This window comes from Mobula hypostoma, chromosome 10 (genome assembly GCF_963921235.1).
Source record: "Mobula hypostoma chromosome 10, sMobHyp1.1, whole genome shotgun sequence".
NCBI lineage: Eukaryota > Metazoa > Chordata > Chondrichthyes > Myliobatiformes > Myliobatidae > Mobula > Mobula hypostoma.
The window spans coordinates 80,981,833-80,999,723 of NC_086106.1; the positions used below are offsets into that span (position 1 = coordinate 80,981,833).

Below are 17,891 nucleotides of genomic sequence, written 5' to 3' on the forward strand. Positions count from 1 at the left end.
TAGTTAATATATGTCCAGATGAAAGATGAGATCAAAGTTCAAAATTCAAAGTAAATTTTATTATCAAAGAACAGATATGTCACCCTATACAGCCCCGAGGTTCATTTCAACCATGAGGCATTCTCAGCAAATCTATAGAATAGTACCTATAACAGGATCAATGAAAGGTCAACTAGAGTGCAGAAGGCAACAAACTCTGCAAATGCATCTACACTCCGTCCGCCAGAAGATGCGGGATCTCCCAGTGGCCACCCATTTTAATTCCACGTCCCATTCCCATTCTGATAATGTACATACATCCATGGCCTCCTCCACTGGTGTGATAAGGTTGGAGGAACAACACCTTATATTCCATTTAGGTAGCCTCCAACCTGATAACACGAACATCGATTTCTCAAACTTCCAGTAATGCCTCCCCCCTCCTTACCATTTCCCATTCCCTTATCTCCCTCTCTCATGTTATCTTCTTGCCTGCCGATCGCCTCCCTCTCATGCTCCTCCCCCCCCACTTCTTCTTTCTTCCTTGGCCTCTGTCTCTTTCACCAACCAACTTCCCAGTTCTTCATCCCTCCCTCTCCAAGTTTCACCTATCTGCAGGTGTTTCTCTCTCCCCTCCTCCCACCTTTCAAATCTACTCCTCAGCTTTTTTAACTCCAGTCTGGCTGGAGCCTTTCAGCCTGAAACATCCACTGTACTTTTTCTATGGATGCTGCCTGTCCTGCTGAGTTCCTCCAGTATTTTGTGTGTGTTGCTCGGATTTCCAGCATCTGCAGATTTTCTCTTGTTTGCAAATATTAATAAATCACAATAAATAATGAGAGCATGAGATGATGAGATAAAGAATCCTTAAAATGAGATCACTGGTTGTGGGAACATCTCGATGGATGGGCAAGTGAGTGTAGCCCTTTGCTCAAGACCCTGATGGTTGTGGGATAGTAACTGGTGGTGCGAGTCCTGAGACTCTTGTACCTTCTGCCTGATGACAGCACAAGAAAACAGCATGGCCTGAGTGGTGACGATCTCTCACGATGAATGCTGCTTTCCTACAATAATGTTTAATGTAGATGTGCTTAACTGTTGGGAGGGCTTTGCCCGTGAATCCACTACCTTTTGTAGGATTTTCCATTCAAGGGCATTGGTGATAATATTCCTGGTGCTCAGGGAGGACTAATATTCCTCATATGTTAGTCATTTTTGGAGTAGTGTAGGAATCAGAAGCTTGGTCACAGCGAGATGGGACGGAGAATTAAAGTGCGAGATGACCGCAAGCTCAGAGTTGCTCCTGTGGACTGAACAGAGCTGCCCTGCAAATTGGTTACGTAGCTTGTGTTTGGTTTCTCCTAGTGTGGAGGAGACCAGATTGTGAACACTGACTTGAAAGAAGTGCAAGTGATTTTCATTTATTTACATTCATATCTGAATGCCCGTTCTTTTCAGTCTAGTGAAGATAGTTAGTATTAAAATGACTCGGAAATATTCAGAAGTAGAGTGGGATGTTGAAGTGTGACGCAATATGCATGATTTGGCCCACACTGCCTTTGTGATACAGTACTGTGGTGGGATAGATATTGCATAACAACAGGGGTTCTTATAAATAGTGATGTGATATCTTTTACCCTCACTTGGTAGTTCAAATGTTTCATCAGTTTAATAGCTCTATTGCAAAAGCACTACTGCAGCCTGTTGCTTGAGAAGATGGCGGCGGGACGCAGTGCGCGCAGCCGCTCCGGAATGATATTGGTATTTGTTAAGTAGGTACCGTGCACAATCCTGATTTGATGGAGGCAGACGTGAGAAGCACGGAGGAACATCTGGAGAAACTTCTGAAATGCCTGCTTCGCTGCTGCTGCTACTGTGCGATCGAGAATCTCCGGAGGGGAAGGCCCCAAATCCTCAGCTTTGCCTATTGCCTGTTGCCAGGGCTGGGGTCGAAGCGCTCGGCAGAGATGGTGCTCGGTGCTCGGTGCTCGGTGTCGGAGGGCTGGTCGGAGGCTCGAAGTTTTCGGACAAACTCAAGGGTCGGCTGTGGTCGGGTGCTTCCAGGGTGCTGCATCGACAAGTTTGCGGCGCTGGAGGTTCATGGCAGGGAGAGTTTTTCTTCCTTCTACCGTCTGCGTGAGGTGATGGGACTTTCAAGCGACTTTGAGACTTTTTTTTACCATGCCCATGGTCTGCTCTTATCAAATTACGGTATTGCTTTGCACTGTTGTAACTATATGTTATAATTATGTGTTTTTTGTCAGTTTTTTTAGTCTGGTTTGTCTTGTGTTTCTGTGATATCATACTGGAGGAGCATTGTATCATTTCTTAGTGCGTGCATTACTAAATGACAATAAAAGAGGACTGTATGTCCTCATAATCTAATTTAATCTAATCTAATCTGCCAGTTTAGATTTTTTTCTGTTTAGTTCTCTGGAAAAGGCCTTGAACCCACAAATTTTAGATTCAAAGTGCAGGTCCCTGAGCAACCCATGGTTGACATACTATGCAGAGGCACATAGAAAAGTTTACCTTGACATGAATTTAAATTCCTTACTAAAATCATGAAGGCAAAATCGGATAGAACAAGAGTAATGAAATTACATTTAAAGTGCTCTAGACATGGGCATGGTGGGTTGAATGTCTTTTTTCTTATGATGTAAATTTACCCTAAGCTTGACAGGCCAACCTCAGACTGCAGTCCAAGGCTTATTGAAGATGCAGCCTGGGATTGCTGTTTGTGAGGCTGTCTGAGAGGGTCTGGTGGAGGGCGAATTAGTGTCCTCATGAGGTAGGGTAGGTGTGGGGACAGAAATACCCTGAGTGTGTATACTGTGAGATCACTGCAGTGTTGGGAAGACCAGGGTCTTCTGGCACTCAGATTTCACTCCTAGCGCCTCACCCTCTAGACCCCCATTTGAGTAGCTGACCAACCTGGATTCATGGGCATCTGGTCCCTGTTGTCTTCAATCTTCCTCTCAGTGTTAGCTCTCTATGCAGTCCTAGCAGGGTTCTATTTGTGATGGAGAAGTATGTGAGCAGCAAGCATGTTCGTGTTCTTGTGTGCCATGTGTTGGTTGAGTGATCTGCTCACACCTCGCACTACATGCACTCATGCATTACAGCAATTGTGCAATTTCAAAGTTCAAAGTAAATTTATTATCAAAGAACATATATGTTACCATTTACAACCCTGAGATTCATTTTCCCATACCCAGCAAATCTATAGAATTGTATATAGAAACTATAGAATCTATAGTTGTAACAGGGTCAATAAAAGATCAACCAGAGTGTAGAAGACAACAGACTGTGCAAATGCAAATACAAATAAGTAGAAATAAATTATGAGAATATCAAATAATGCGATAAAGAGTCCTTGAAAGTGAGATCATTGGTTCCTGTAGAGCTCTGAGCTGACCATGGGTTGTGCCCAGGTCTGTGTCCTTTAAGACCAGTAATCTCTTCATGAAAACCCTATTGCTGCTCAGCTGGAAAGTCAAGCCTCCTCCTGGTGGAATGTCAATGTGAGTGAATATGCTCAAGTTATAACCCTGCGGCAGAGAGCAGATCTCCAAGGGGATCGGAGTGAGACTGCATGGAGGTAGAGAGACTTTATATTGGTTCTGTCTGGCCCTATACAGCAGCTTTCACCTGTACTAGCAGAAGTCATTGTCTCTTAATTCCACACATTATTCAGTGAGGGCATGGCGATGAATTTCTCTGTGCTTCTTCGCCTCTCCTGTGTTCAGCTGGGCAAGCTTGACTACTCTGACTCACTCATTGATCAAATAACCTTATTTTTCCCAATGGACAGCCCAATTTTATTCTGTCAATGACATTGCCTCTTGCAACTTCCTTGTTCCGGCTGGTGATGTGTCATAACACAATCTGCTTTTCATTCCTTCTTCTTTCTGATGAAAGGTCTTCGAGCAGGAACATTGACCATTTCTTTTCTTACAAGTATGGCCTGATCTGCTGAGTATTTCCAGCATTCTCTGTTTTTGTGCTGATAAAGGTCATAGGTTACAGTGACAAAAGTAAGGAAGAATGGCCTACAAGGAATGATACTGGAGCCATTGTTGTTTATGGCACCTCACCATTATATCACTAAAATAGCTCTGAAGTAAGCAATTAGGTTAAGCAGGGAGAATGGGAGGCTACAAATGCCTGGTTGTTTTTATAATCTATATTTGGCTCTGATCAGTCTTTGTTATTAGGTTTAAATAGGGTGTTGGACACAACTGAACTTTGGGTATGGGAGCAGAAAATGATCATCCAAAATACCTCAAGCCACAAATCATGGTGCAAAAGATAATCTTATCAATACATGTGGTCAACTGCACTTCAGCAAACATACTTCATGTTTGAATGGACGCACCAGTGACTATAAATCGTACAGTTTTCTTGATATATCACTATCAAAAACAAATAGTGTGGGTCATCCAACTGTGAAGAGGTAAGTTGTGTCAAAAATCTTTTACCAGTTTCAAAGAGAAAAACACATCCTTCATGGCACCAATCTTCAAAACTGAAGTAAAAATGTTGCTGGCAGAATAACTGAGTAATAATTTAAAATGATAATGAGGATATTAAGCATTTATGCCAAGATATTGGATCTCACTCAGTTTTTGTGTGTTAAGTGAGTACTTGGTTTTCTCTAATGCCAGATTGGGGTCATTTGCAAAACAGGACATATTTGCTTTACAGAATTCTGTTACAGTATTCCCCCATTTCCAATGTAAAGCACCTGCAAACTCTTACCGAGCACCCGGTGCTTTCTGATGAGCCTGTCACCCCTACTGGGGCATAGGCCACTGACAGCAGCTTGCCAAAGTCCTCTGTCCTTGGCCAGCCTTTCAAATTGTCCCCAGGTGTAGCCGATCTTCGAAGATCCTGCCTCCCAGCGATTAGGTTTTTAGAACTTCTGTGTGGTGTTTCTGTAGCTCTGGGTTTTTATGGGGTGGAGTTGTTAGCACCGTCCCCAACTCTCCTCCTTCCACAGCCAGGCTTGGGACCGTACGTGGCAAAGTTCCAATCTCTGTTAGTGCATCGGAAGTGAACGTCCCATATGTAGATGTGGTCATCATATGCAGGAAACACAACAGGTAACTGGCATCAGGGTGAATTGTGACCAAAGGCATCCAGTCCAATTTCCCATGAGAAATGGGTGCATGGATGTTTTTATGGAGACATATGCATAACTATGAGACAACAATGGGCTTTGCTGGCCTTTTTATTATATTTTTCCTTTCAAAGATATTTACATATAGATACTTATAAGAGTAAGATGCAGTCTTAGTAACTCAGTGATTGTTTTAAAATCCACATCCAATATCATTTACTTGTTTTGGTGCATTCAGCTAAGGACATAGTGAATAAATAATTCCAGATGGAATATTATAGTTATACGCTGTCATCACAGCGCCCTTGGCTTTGGAGGCCTGGAGCTACAGTTTGATCCTCATGATGCACTGCATGTCTTATTCTGCAGAGAATGCTAGAATCCATCTGATCTTCACCATCCTTACGTCCCAGTTCTCTGCTTTATACAGCTGAGTCCTTCACTGATGTGTTGAAGCTGCTAAAGGAAGTCTCTTTTCACGTATCTAGGGTTAAAGGAAAATAAATGCTATTAAATGAAACTAATTTCCCCATGCTATAAGTAAATTGGAAAAAAAACCAGGTCTGAATGTAGCAGTGTGGCATTTGGAGCTGGTCTGGCTAAGTTCATCGTAATGGAAACACAAACAATAATAACTTAGCAATGTCAAGCTTAAAAACATAAAGGTTGCTGGAAGTGGGAATGGTTGTTAATGTTTTTAAAAGGCAAACCCATTCATTTTCACATTAAAATGGATTAAGATTATTGTTAGTTCCCTTTGCTAGCTGTAAGGCAAATATCATCATCTGTTAGCTTTTTTATTGTGAAATGATCTGTAATAACAACCTTTCATGGCATTCTGTGACGAGTAAATCCACACTAAGTAACCCGACCAAAATATACTGCATTCTGACTTCTTCACTCAGTGAGTAGAGTGCCGGAGTATCACGAGTAGGAGAAAGGACTGAAACAGTTAAAGTACATCTGAAGCTTTGCAGTACACTACCTTCTAAAGTTCATTCAGAACTGAAATATGTCTTTGAAGGTTCTCAATCATCCAGGTCATTGAATATCAAGCAGTTGTAAATCAAGGCAACTGGGCTTGCTGTGTTGTCTAGAAAACATTTCACCACTCATCCAAGAGGCTTCTTCAGTTCTGATCCATGGAGGGTAGCTTTCCCTGTGAGTTGTTAAAGGTATAGCAATCACATGAGGGTCATAGGGGTAATGAGAGGGTCATTAGTCTGATCTTTGCATGAAAGGAGGGGTGGAGACACTGCGGTAGAGATATTAGATGCTTCCAGGATGCTGCATCGGCAAGTTGGCGGCACTGGAGGTTTACCGTCTGCGTGAGATGATGGGACTTTTGAGGGGCTTGGTCTGCTCTTATCAAATTACGGTATTGCTTTGCACTGTTGTAACTATATATTATAATTATGTGGTTTTTGTTAGTTTTTAAGTCGGTTTGTCATGTGTTTCCATGATATCATTCTGGAAAAACATTGTATCATTTCTTAATGCATGCATTACTCAATGACAATAAAAGAGGACCGTGTGTCCTCATAATCATAATCATAATCATAAATGAGGGGGGCTCTGCCACCTCAGTTCATCCTGTACCCTTCCAATCTGGCATGGCACATAAATTGGTTAAACATCGGCTTGTTCTTCGCTCTCGGGCCTGGTTCCCGCCTCCTCGGCTCTGCCAGTTCAAATCACCTCCAAGCCCGGCCTAGCGATGACCAAACGTTGCCTCATTTTCTGCTTTTGGGCCTGGGCTCAGCTGCCTCGATTTGGCCCATACAAATCACGCCACAACCATCATGCGCCTTCGAGACTTAAATTCTGTAGTTGACTCTCTCCATTCTGCCGTGTGTATCAAACTGTCAAACTATAAATGTCTCAGCTTGCAGCACTCTCCACCCATACGTTTCGAATACAAAATCTTTGGGGATTTAAAGACAGAATGTACTGAAAATACTCATCAGGTCAAGCAGCGTCTATAGAAAGAGAAACAGAGGTAATGCCTCAGGTGAAGACTGCATTGGAACTGGGAAAAGTAAAAAAAAAGCAGATGGTTTTAGGTTGCAGGGAGGGTGAAAAGGGAGTAATGCTGGCACCATCTGCTAGGATGGTGCCAGCATTGCCATGGTGATAAGATGCAGATGAAGACATTTTGTTGATATATTAATGTGGACACTTAGTGCGAGAGAAAAACAAATGCATATGTGAATTGCAGAACATCTAGTCAGTCTGCATCAGTGGAGAGAGAAAAACTAGCAAAAATTACAGATGAATTAGCTGTAGTAGCTCTAGTCAATTCTGATGTAAAAGGAGATAAAGGTGAACTTGCTGTAATTATTCAGTATTGAGATCTGAAGTCTGCAACATGCCCAGTTAGAAGCAGATAGGCCATTCCTCAAGCAGGAAATTGTAGATTCGCCAAATCATAGGTGGTGATGAATCAGCATATAGGAGGGAGATTGAAAATCTGGCTGAGGGGTATCACAACAACCATCTTACTCAATTTCAGCAAGACCAAGGAGCTGATTATTGACATCAGGAGGAGGAAACCAGAGGTCCATGGGCCAGTCCTCCTCAGAGGAATAGAAGAGGAGAGGATCAGCATCTTCAAATTCCTTGGTGTTATCATTTTGGAGGACCTGTCCCGGTTCCAGTACATAAGAGTAACTACAAAGAAAGCACGGCAGCACTTCTATTTCCTTGGAAGTTTCTGAAGATTTGGCATGACATCTAAAACTTTAACCAACTTCTATGGGTGTGTGGTGGAGAGTATATTGACTGGTTGCATCACAGCCTGGTACGAAAACACCAATGCCCTTGAATGGAAAGTCCTACAAAAAGAAGTGGATATGGCCTGGTCCATCACAAGTAAAGACCTCCCCACCGTTGAGCACATTTTCAAGGAGCATTGTCGCAGGAAAGTAGCATCCATTATCAGGGACCCCAACCACCCAGGTCATGCTCTCTTCTAGCTGCTGCCATCAGGAAGAAGGTATAGCAGCCTCAGGATGCACACCACCAGGTTCAAGAACAGTTACCCATCACTGTACTGTTCCCATAACCTATAGATTCACTTTCAAAGACTCTTCATCTCACATTTTTGATAGTTACTGCATATTTATTTATTATTATTATTTCTTTTTTCCTTTTATATTTGCATAGTTTGTTGTCTTTTGCACATTGGTTGTTTGTCCATCCCATTGGGTGTGGTCTTTCATTGATACTATTACGGTTTTTGGACTTACTGAGTATGCCTGCAAGAAAACAAATTTCGGGGTTGTATATGGTGAGGTATATGTACTTTGATATAAATTTACTTTAAACTTTGAATGAAGTTTTCCATGCTGACTCAGGAGCCTGTTGGTTGAAGAGTAATAATTGTTCCTGAACTTAGTGGTGTGGGACCTAAAGCTCCAGTGCCTCCTTCCCAATGGTATCAGAGAGAAGAGAACAATTTCAGGTAGCTCCCTTTCTGTGTTTGTATCTGAACTGGCCAGTTCTATGTAGTTTATCCATTTGTAATATTTGATCAATTTTTCTCTCTCCGTCAACACTGGCTGAACCATTTCCTGCACTTCTGACATGCATATCACAATTTTTATATATCATTTTGTTTGTTTGCATTGCTTTGAATTGCCTACATAATTTATTGACTCCATCAATAGTAAATCACCATGGCAACATGGTATCACCTTTTCAAAAAAAACTTCCCTTTGTCCAAGCCATCCCTTCCCTACCTTCTCTACAACTTGTAATTTTTCTTTCTTATTTCTGGAAAGGTTCTTCAACATAAAACATTAATGCACTTCCTTTACAGATGTTGCCTTGCATGCTGTATATTCTCAGCATTATCTGTTTCTAATTACGGTTCCATTTCTGCATCAATTTTCATTTTGTTAAGTGCTTTTGGATATAATATTGTCTGCAATTTTTAAATGTGATTTGCAGAGTTTATAGTATAATATATTGGAATCTCTCCAGTTAGTTATTAAGGGTGTACTTTGTTCCAGTATATCTTTTACTCTTATCCTGAGATTGGCAAAACCAGTTTCCATAAAATCTGCTTTGCTATATATTTTAACGTTACTCTCATCTATGTTATGAAATATATAAGGGGATAGATTCCATATGATGGGAACAGGAATTAGAAGGTGAGATTAATTGGTGCCTAGTACTTCCAGACATCTTTCTAACTTAAAGAACTGCTGCTTTTAGCTAATACCATTCATGCTATTCAGTGGCTGAACTCGTCATGAGGAGGCAAATTTCATGAATAACGGGTACTTATTAATCAATATATTTTAAAACTAGCCTGATCCTCTTAAAAGGGGGGTTCATTACAGTTGCTGAAGAGGTTCTGTACTGGAGGGAGTGAAGTTTTCAGACTTTTGCATTGAGTATGTAAAGATTTCTTGGAGCAGTGGCTGCAACTTGGCACAAGGATTTATTCTAACTACATCGAGTCTTAGAGCACTGCAACACGAAGACTGTTGAGCTCACCTAGTCCATGCTGTACTGTTATTCTGCCTAGTCCCATTGACCCACACTTAGACTTGGGGCATGGTCCTTCATATCCCTCTCATCCATGTACTTACATAGAAACATAGAAAATCTACAGCACTTCACAGGTCTTTTGACCCACAATGTTATGCTTACCATGTAACCTACTGTAGAAGCTGCTTAGAATTTCCCTACTGCATAGCCCTCTATGTTTATAAGCTCCATGTACCTATCTAAGCGTCTCTTAAAAGTCCCTATTGTATCTCCCTCTACCACCTTTGCTGGCAGTGCACCCACCACTCTGTTTGAAAACTTACCCCTGGAATTCCCCTTGTACCTATTTCCAAGCATCTTGAAACTATGCCCCCTCGTGTTAGCTATTTCAGCCCTGGGAAAAAGCCTCTAGCTGTCCACATGATTGATGCCTCTCATTGTCTTATACACCTCTATCAGGTCACCTCTCGTCCTCCGTCCTCCAAGGAGAAAAGGCCGAGTTTACTCAACCTTTTCCAATAAGGCATGGTCTCTAATCCAGGCAACATCCTTGTAAATCTCCTCTGCACTCTCTCTATAGCATCCACATCCTTCCTGTAGTGAGGTGACCAAAACTGAACATAGTACTCCAAGAGGGGTCTAACTAAGGTCTTATATAGCTGTAGCATTACCTCATGGTTCTTAAACTCAATCCCACAGTTGATGAATGCCAACACACCATTCGCCTTCTTAACAACACTGTCAACCTGCGCAGCTGCTTTGAGTGTCCTATGGACATCGACCCCAAGATCTCGCTGATCCTCTACACTGCCAAGAGTCTTACCATTAATATTATATTCTGAATTCAAATTTGACCTACCAAAATGAACCACTTCACACTTATCTGGGTTGAACCCCATCGGCCACTTCTCAACCCAGTTCTGCATCCTATCAATGTCCTGCTGTGACCTCTGACAACTCTCCAGACTATCCACAACACCCCCAACTATTGTATCATCAGCAAACTTACTAACCCACCCTTCTACTTCTTCATCCAGGTCATTTATAAAAATCACAAAGAGGAATATGAATCATCCATAACCACCCTTTGCCTTCTGAAGACAAAGACAATTGTGGATCCACAAAACAAGGTCTCCTCGGATCCCATGCCTCAGTACCTTCTAAATGAGCCTTACATGGGGAACCTTATTAAATACCTTACTGAAATCCATATACACGACATCCACTGCTCTACCTTCATCAATATGTTTTGTTACATCCTCAAATAATTCAATCAGGTTCGTAAGGTACAACCTCCCCTTGACAAAGCCATGCTGACTATCCATAATCAGATTATGTCTCACAAATGCTCATAAATCCTGCCTCTCAGGATTTTCTCCAACAACTTGCCCACCACTGAAGTAAGACTCACCGGTCTATAATTTCCTGGGTTATTGCTACTCCCTTTCTTGAACAAGGGAACAACATTTGCAACCGTCCAATCCTCTGGTACTTCTCCCATCCCTATTGATGATGGAAAGATCATCACCAGAGGATCAGCAATCCCCTCCCTCGCTTCCCACAGTAGCCTGGGGTATATCTCGTCCGGTCCCGGCGACTTATCTAACTTAATAGCTTTCAAAAGCTCCAGCACATCCTCTTTCTTAATGCCTATACACCCAAGCATTTCAGTCTGCTGTAAGTCATCCCCATAATTGCTAAGATTCTTCTCACTGGTGAATACTGAAGCAAAGTGTTCAGTAAGAACCTCCTCTACCACTCTCATTCTTGATTGGTCCTATTGTCACACGTCTCATCCTCTTGCTCTTCACTTATCCAAACTTCTCCTAAATGTGACAACTGAACCAGCTTCCACCACTTTGGCTGGCAACTTGTTCTACACTCACACCAGATGGCAGATGGACTTTAGTACAGATAAGCATGAGGTGTTGTACTGTGGCAGGACGTACCAGGGTAGGACAAACACATTGAAAGGTAGGGCACTGAGGAGTGCAGTAGAAAAAAGGGATCTAGCAATACAGACCCAAAATTCCTTGAAAGTGGTGTCACAGTTAGGTAGGGTCATAAGGAGAATTTGGCCTTCATTTATCAAAGTATTGAATACAGGAATTGGGATATTATGTTGTGGTTGTATGAGACATTGATGGGGGTAAATTTGGAGTGTTGTGTGCAGTTCTGGTTACTTTCCTACTAGAAAGGTATCAGTAAGAATGAAAGTGTACAGAGTAAAGTTACAAGGATGTTGCTGGGACTTGAGGACCCAAGTTACAGGGAACGGTTGAATAGGTTAGGATTTTATTTCCTGGAGCGTATGAGAATGAGGGAAAATTTTATAGAGCGAGAGGGATATAGATAGGATAAATGCACATAGGATTTTTCCACTGAGGATGGATGAAATTAGAACTGGAGGTTATTGGTTAAGGGTGAAAGGTGAAATATTTAAGGGAAACCTTGTGGGGGAGAGCTTCTTCACTCAGAAGTAGCTACAGAAAGGACCGGGGGATTGCAGGAGAGAGAAGAAGTGTCCTCAGTGTTTGATTGTCAGCTATGTACCTCAGCCTACCTACTGCATATGTCTGGACAGATCTCAGTCTCATGTTGTGAGTTGTAAACACAAAATACTCTGCAGATGCTGGGGTCAAAGCAACACTCACAATACGCTGGAGGAACTCAGCGGGTTGGGCAGCATCCGTGGAAAAGATCAGTCGACGTTTCGGGCCGGAACCCTTTGTCAGGACTGTAGAGGGAAGGGGCAGAGGCTCTATAAAGAAGGTGGGGGGAGGAGAAGGCTGGTAGGTTCCGGGTGAAAAACCAGTAAGGGGAAAGATAAAGGGGTGGGGGAGGGGAAGCAGGGAGGTGATAGACGGGAAAGGTGAAGAAGGAATAGGGGAAAACACAATGGGTAGTAGAAGGAGGCGGAACCAAGAGGGAGGTGGTAGGCAGCTGGGGGAGGGGGCGGAGTGAAATAGGGATAGGGGAAGGGAGGGGGAGGGAATTACCAGAAGTTGGAGAATTCTATGTTCATATCAAGGGGCTGGAGACTACCTAGACGGTATATGAGGTATTGCTGCTCCAACCAGAGTTTAGCCTCATCATGGCAGTAGAGGAGGCCATGTATGGACATATCTGAATGGGAGTGGGAAGCAGAGTTGAAGTGAGTGGCTACTGGGGGATCCTGTCTGTTGTGGTGGACAGAGCGGAGGTGCTCGACGAAGCGGTCCCCCAGTCTGTATCGGGTTTCACCGATGTAGAGGAGGCCACACCGGGAGCACCGGATGCAATAGATGACCCCAACAGACTCACAAGTGAAGTGTTACCTCACTTGGAAGGACTGTTTGGGGCCCTGAATGGTGGCAAGAGAGGAGGTGTACGGACAGGTGTAGCACTTGTGCTTACAGGGATAAGTGCCAGGTGGGAGATCCGTGGGGAGGGACGTGTGGACCAGGGAGTCGCGGAGGGACCGATCCCTGCGGAATGCAGAGAAGGGTGGAGAGGGAAAGATGTGCTTAGTGGTGGGGTCCTGTTGAAGGTGGCAGAAGTTGCGGAGGATAATGTGCTGGATCCGGAGGCTGGTGGGGTGGTAGGTGAGGACAAGGGGAACTCTGTCCCTGTTGTGGTGGCGGGAGGAAGGAGTGAGAGCCGAAGTGTGGGAAATGGAGGAGATGCGGGTGAGGGCATCATGTTGTGAGTGGCTCCATGCTGCTGTGAAGCGTGCGAACATCACTCTGACAGAGGGGACAGAATGAATACCCCCTGTGCGTTCTGTAAAAAAGTTGCAATGGGCCACGGTACACCTCGCTATCATGTAGGAAATAAGCTGAGCTATACAATCTGGGGATGAGTGACGAAGAGAGCAGTACTTTGATGGCACAGTGGGAACCCGATAAATCTCATCTCTTTGCTGATCCTCTATAGTTTTTTTGTGACTAGTACTACAGATCACAGGTGGCACCTTTATTGTTGAATTTCTGATCGTAATCTGGGAAATAGGCTCTGTGCAACTGGTGCTGGGGAGACTTCAAACGTGCTAATGTGAACCACGTCCGGAAATACCTGGACCAATCTGTCAATAGTTACTGGTCAGCTAATAATCTGCGGAATGAGTGCAAAATGGCTTTTATGCTGCCCGACTTTTAAATATTTCAAGCACTTATAGTGTTTTGCTTTTATCATTGAATGGTGGGACACACGTCTCATAAATATCCCACTCCTTCTTCCCAATTTTCGGTGTTCCCTCTGCAGAGTTTGGAGATCATGCTTCCTGGAGTGAAAGCCATGAGGAACTCCACTAACACATCGTGAGCTATCTAATAGAAAGCCTCTGTTGCTTATGACTCTGTTTCCATTGTAGTGTGAGAAACCAAGGACAGCTGGGTACTGCAGTGGAAGCTCAGACATCAAGTTCCTCTGGAAAATGGGGTCTCATATGCCAAGCTGCTGGTTATAGGCTTCAGTTTGGCATTTACCACAGTCATACACCCAGAAACTGGTAGGGAAACTGTCCTCGCTGGCTCTCAACACCTCCCTTCTCGACTGGATCCTGGACTTCTTTACAGAAAGGACACAGTCTGTCCATCTGGGCGCCAATGTCTCTAGTCCCGTGACGCTGAGCACTGACACTCCCCAGGGCTGTGTGCTCAGCCTGCGCTGTTCACTCTGCTGACGCTTGACTCTATCGCAGGATCCAGCTCAAACCATGTCACCAAGTTCGTGGATGACACAACAGTGGTTGGCCTCATCAACAAAGATGATGAGTCAGAGTACAGAGAGGAAGTGGGGCGGCTGGTGGACTGGTATGAGAACAACAGCCTAAGTTTGAATGGGGAAAAGACTAAGGAAATTATTGTGGACTTTAGGAAGGGGCAGATGAACCATCTCCCTCTGTGCATACGTGGCTCCTCTGTAGAGCGAGTTAAATGCACCAAGTTCCTGAGAGTTCACATCACAGATAACCTCACCTCCCTGAACAAGAAGGCACAACAGTCTCCTGAGAATATTGAGGCAAGTGAGGCTCCAACCCTTCCCCCCACCCCCACATCTTAACTGAATTTTACATGAGCACCATTGAGAGCATCCTGACAAGTTGTACCTCCATCTGGTGTGGGAGCAGCCATGTATTGGACAGGAAGTCCCGACAAAGGACTGTGAGAATGACTGATCATAGGAGTCCCCTACCATACCTGCGTACACTGGGCCCTTAGTATTCGCAAAGATCCCACCTGTCTTCCAGCATCCTATATAAGACCTTGGTCAGACCCCACTTGGAGTACTGTGCTCAGTTCTAGTCACCTCACTACAGGAAGTTTCTCCCCCCGCCCCAGGCCATCAGGCTTCTGAACTCCCTGCCGCATCGCTTTTGAAGTGTCACCGGATAATCTGCTCCGTTCAAAGTAAAGTGCATAAAGTGAACAATGGAACACAATATTTAATTTATGCACTTTACTTTGTTTGTCTAGGTGTAATTCATTTGTAGATTTACTTCTTACTTTGCTGAATTATTGTGTGTTATACATATGTTATGTGTACTACTGTGCCTTATGCCCCGGTCCGGAAAAACGTCTCATTTGACAGTATATGTAAACACAAAATAATCTGCAGATGCTGAGGTCAAAGCAACACTCACAACATGCTGGAGGAACTCAGCAGGTCGGGCAGCATCAGTGGAAAAGATTGGTCGACGTTTCGGTCTGGAACTCTTTGTCAGGACAGTGTATGTATATAGTAGTTAAATGACAATAAACTTGACTTGACTTGCTGTGACTCCATTCAGACACATTGTGCTGCAATTCTAGCTCAAACTGCTTCCATCATCACCTGGATACAATGGTGTGATCTACCATCAGTCACTGCAGGGTTTTAACTGCCCTAATAATTAGATTTCAGTGGTTCCCTCGAGCACCCACCACATCTCCCCTCCCAAACTGAGTACACGCATGGCATCAATATTTCCTGCACTTTTGCTGTTGCCTTGCAACCAGTCGCTCTGGATGTGAGGCTGATTTTGCTGACATGATTCCGAAGAAGACCAAAACTTCCAGAGCTGCTTGAGTTTATCCTCCAGGTTCTCGTACTGAAAGTCAACATCCATGGGGTAGGCAGGAGGAAAAAATAGTGGGGTAAAATAAAGTGAAAGTATTAGTTTAAAGGAGTTCTCTTTTGTTTAAAATTTGAGATAAAATTGAGTGATTCTGTTCATATATAAAACTGCTTGGCATAAATATTATTGTACTAAATAGAAAGGTAGTTTTGTGCTACGTTCAGTCCTACTTGCCCACCTCCGAATCTTGGTCCGTGAAGGATGTCTCTCAAAATAATCACCCTTGTGTCCATATTCCTCATGATCTCGTCCTGTCATCCTGCTCTTTCTATTAAAACCCTTCCAGCTTCATCCCCACAGACCTTCCACTTGGTCTCTGGCCTTCAGCTCCATTCCTTTACACCACTCTTGGTACCTGAGCTTATTGCTTCTTGAAACTTTTCCACTTCCAACTTCCTCCTTTATCTTAAAAGCCCTCTCAAGCCCCCTTCTACTCACACTTTATTTGGCTCAGAATCGAATTCCCTTGTGCTTTTATGGCTCTTTTTTCAGCTGGCAAGAATTTGATATACTGAATGCTGAGTATGTTTGTGTTGAAATTCTATTAAAGACCGGAATGTACAGTCCCAGAGCAGCTTGAGTTTGCCCTCCAAGCTCATACTGAACTTCAGCAGCCGTATGATAGCTCGACATGGGTGCGATAGGTCAGTTAAAGACACCAACAAGGTCAGACATAATTGTTATATAATTCTATTATTCTACAATAGTGTGAAGCGATAATTGCATTGGTTACTTGTTTTCCTTGCTACCTTGAAATCTACATTTCTTCTCAAAGGCAATCTACAACAACTTGGCTGCTTCCAATTTAAAAAAAAATCATTTGCTCCCTTACAACTTGAGTGCATTCACATACCTTTAGATGTACTTGTTGTTGTTGAATAACTAGCCAATCCGATTGCAGTACAGGGCCCAGGTATTTGATCGTCGCCCCCTCTCTCTGTACCAGGATTCTGCATGTCGCCTGCTTTCCGCTGACAACAGAAGCTAAGAACTTGTGCGACTCTGAACTTGGCACGGCAGCACATCTGACAAACTTGCATTCTCACATCCTTTTGCCAGTAGGAATAAATCAGTGGATTCATCAGGGAATTGGAAAGGGCAAGAAGAGAGAGGTAGTCTTCAATGAGAATATGCAATTCACAGGTGATGCAGCATGCTTGCACGATACTTGCAATGAAGAATGGAGCCCATGCAACCATGAAGCATCCAACAAGAATCCCAATGGTCCTCACTGGCTTGACGTCTCAGATGTGGCAGCATGGTGGATTAGCTAGGCTGGAGACGGAGCCTACTTGCTCACTCTCTAGGATTTGCTGTGTGTGAGAATATGCTATCTTGAGGATTACACTGTAGAAGTAGATGAAGGCTAATGAAGCAGGAACAAAGCAAGCACAAAACACAGCGATAATGTAGTTGGGATGGACAACAGAGAATAGGGTGCAGTTGTTATTATATTGATTAAGTTTTGGCTGTTTAATGATTCCTGGGAGGAATCCAATTAAAAGTGCTATGCTCCAGAGTCCTCCAATGATCCCAGCCACCATTTTGTACGTCATCAGTTGGCAGTACCGTAAGGGTACTTTTATGGCTAGAAAACGGTCAAAAGCCACAGAGACCATTGTTAGGATTGAGGCAGAAGATGGTGACATTAAAAGCGAAATCCGCAATATACACAAAGTCCTGGTGGTAGCAAAGCTCTGTCTGCTGAGCACTATCGCTGCAGTTCCGAAGAGGGTGAATCCCACAAGCATGTCTGCAATTGCCAGGTTCAGGATGAAGTACAAGCTGGCAGATCTGTTCTTTGAAATCATCAGGGCCAGCACCACTATGACCAGGCCATTGGAAGTGATTATAAGCAGTGATAGCACCGTCACAATGCCGCCAAACTGATTAATATCCATTGTTCAAAATAGGAGCAGAACACAGAATCAGAAGAGATTGAACTACTTGCTACCACATCTTGAATTTCTGAAGCAGATAGAACCACAAAACAGCAAAAGTAACCGACGAATCGAAGTTGGAGAGAGCCTATGCGTGCATAGCAGGACAATCAGTAGAGTGGGCATTATGAAGTCACTTTTAAATTTATTGGTGAGCTCACATTCCCTGATTGACCAACAGCAATAACATTATCATCATGAAGAATAACACTTTAGCCAACACCCACCCATGTTGCTAATCAACAGAACAGGACCT

General features: G+C 43.5%; 1 protein-coding gene across 1 annotated transcript; it reads right to left on the reverse strand.

Moving 5' to 3' along the window:
* Positions 1–16,540: 16,540 nt before the first annotated feature.
* Positions 16,541–17,596, reverse strand: LOC134353348 (glucose-dependent insulinotropic receptor). Its single transcript, XM_063061382.1, is given in 1 exon segment — positions 16,541–17,596. A coding segment is annotated over 1 exon segment (1,056 nt).
* Between the last annotated feature and the right edge of the window lie 295 nt (positions 17,597–17,891).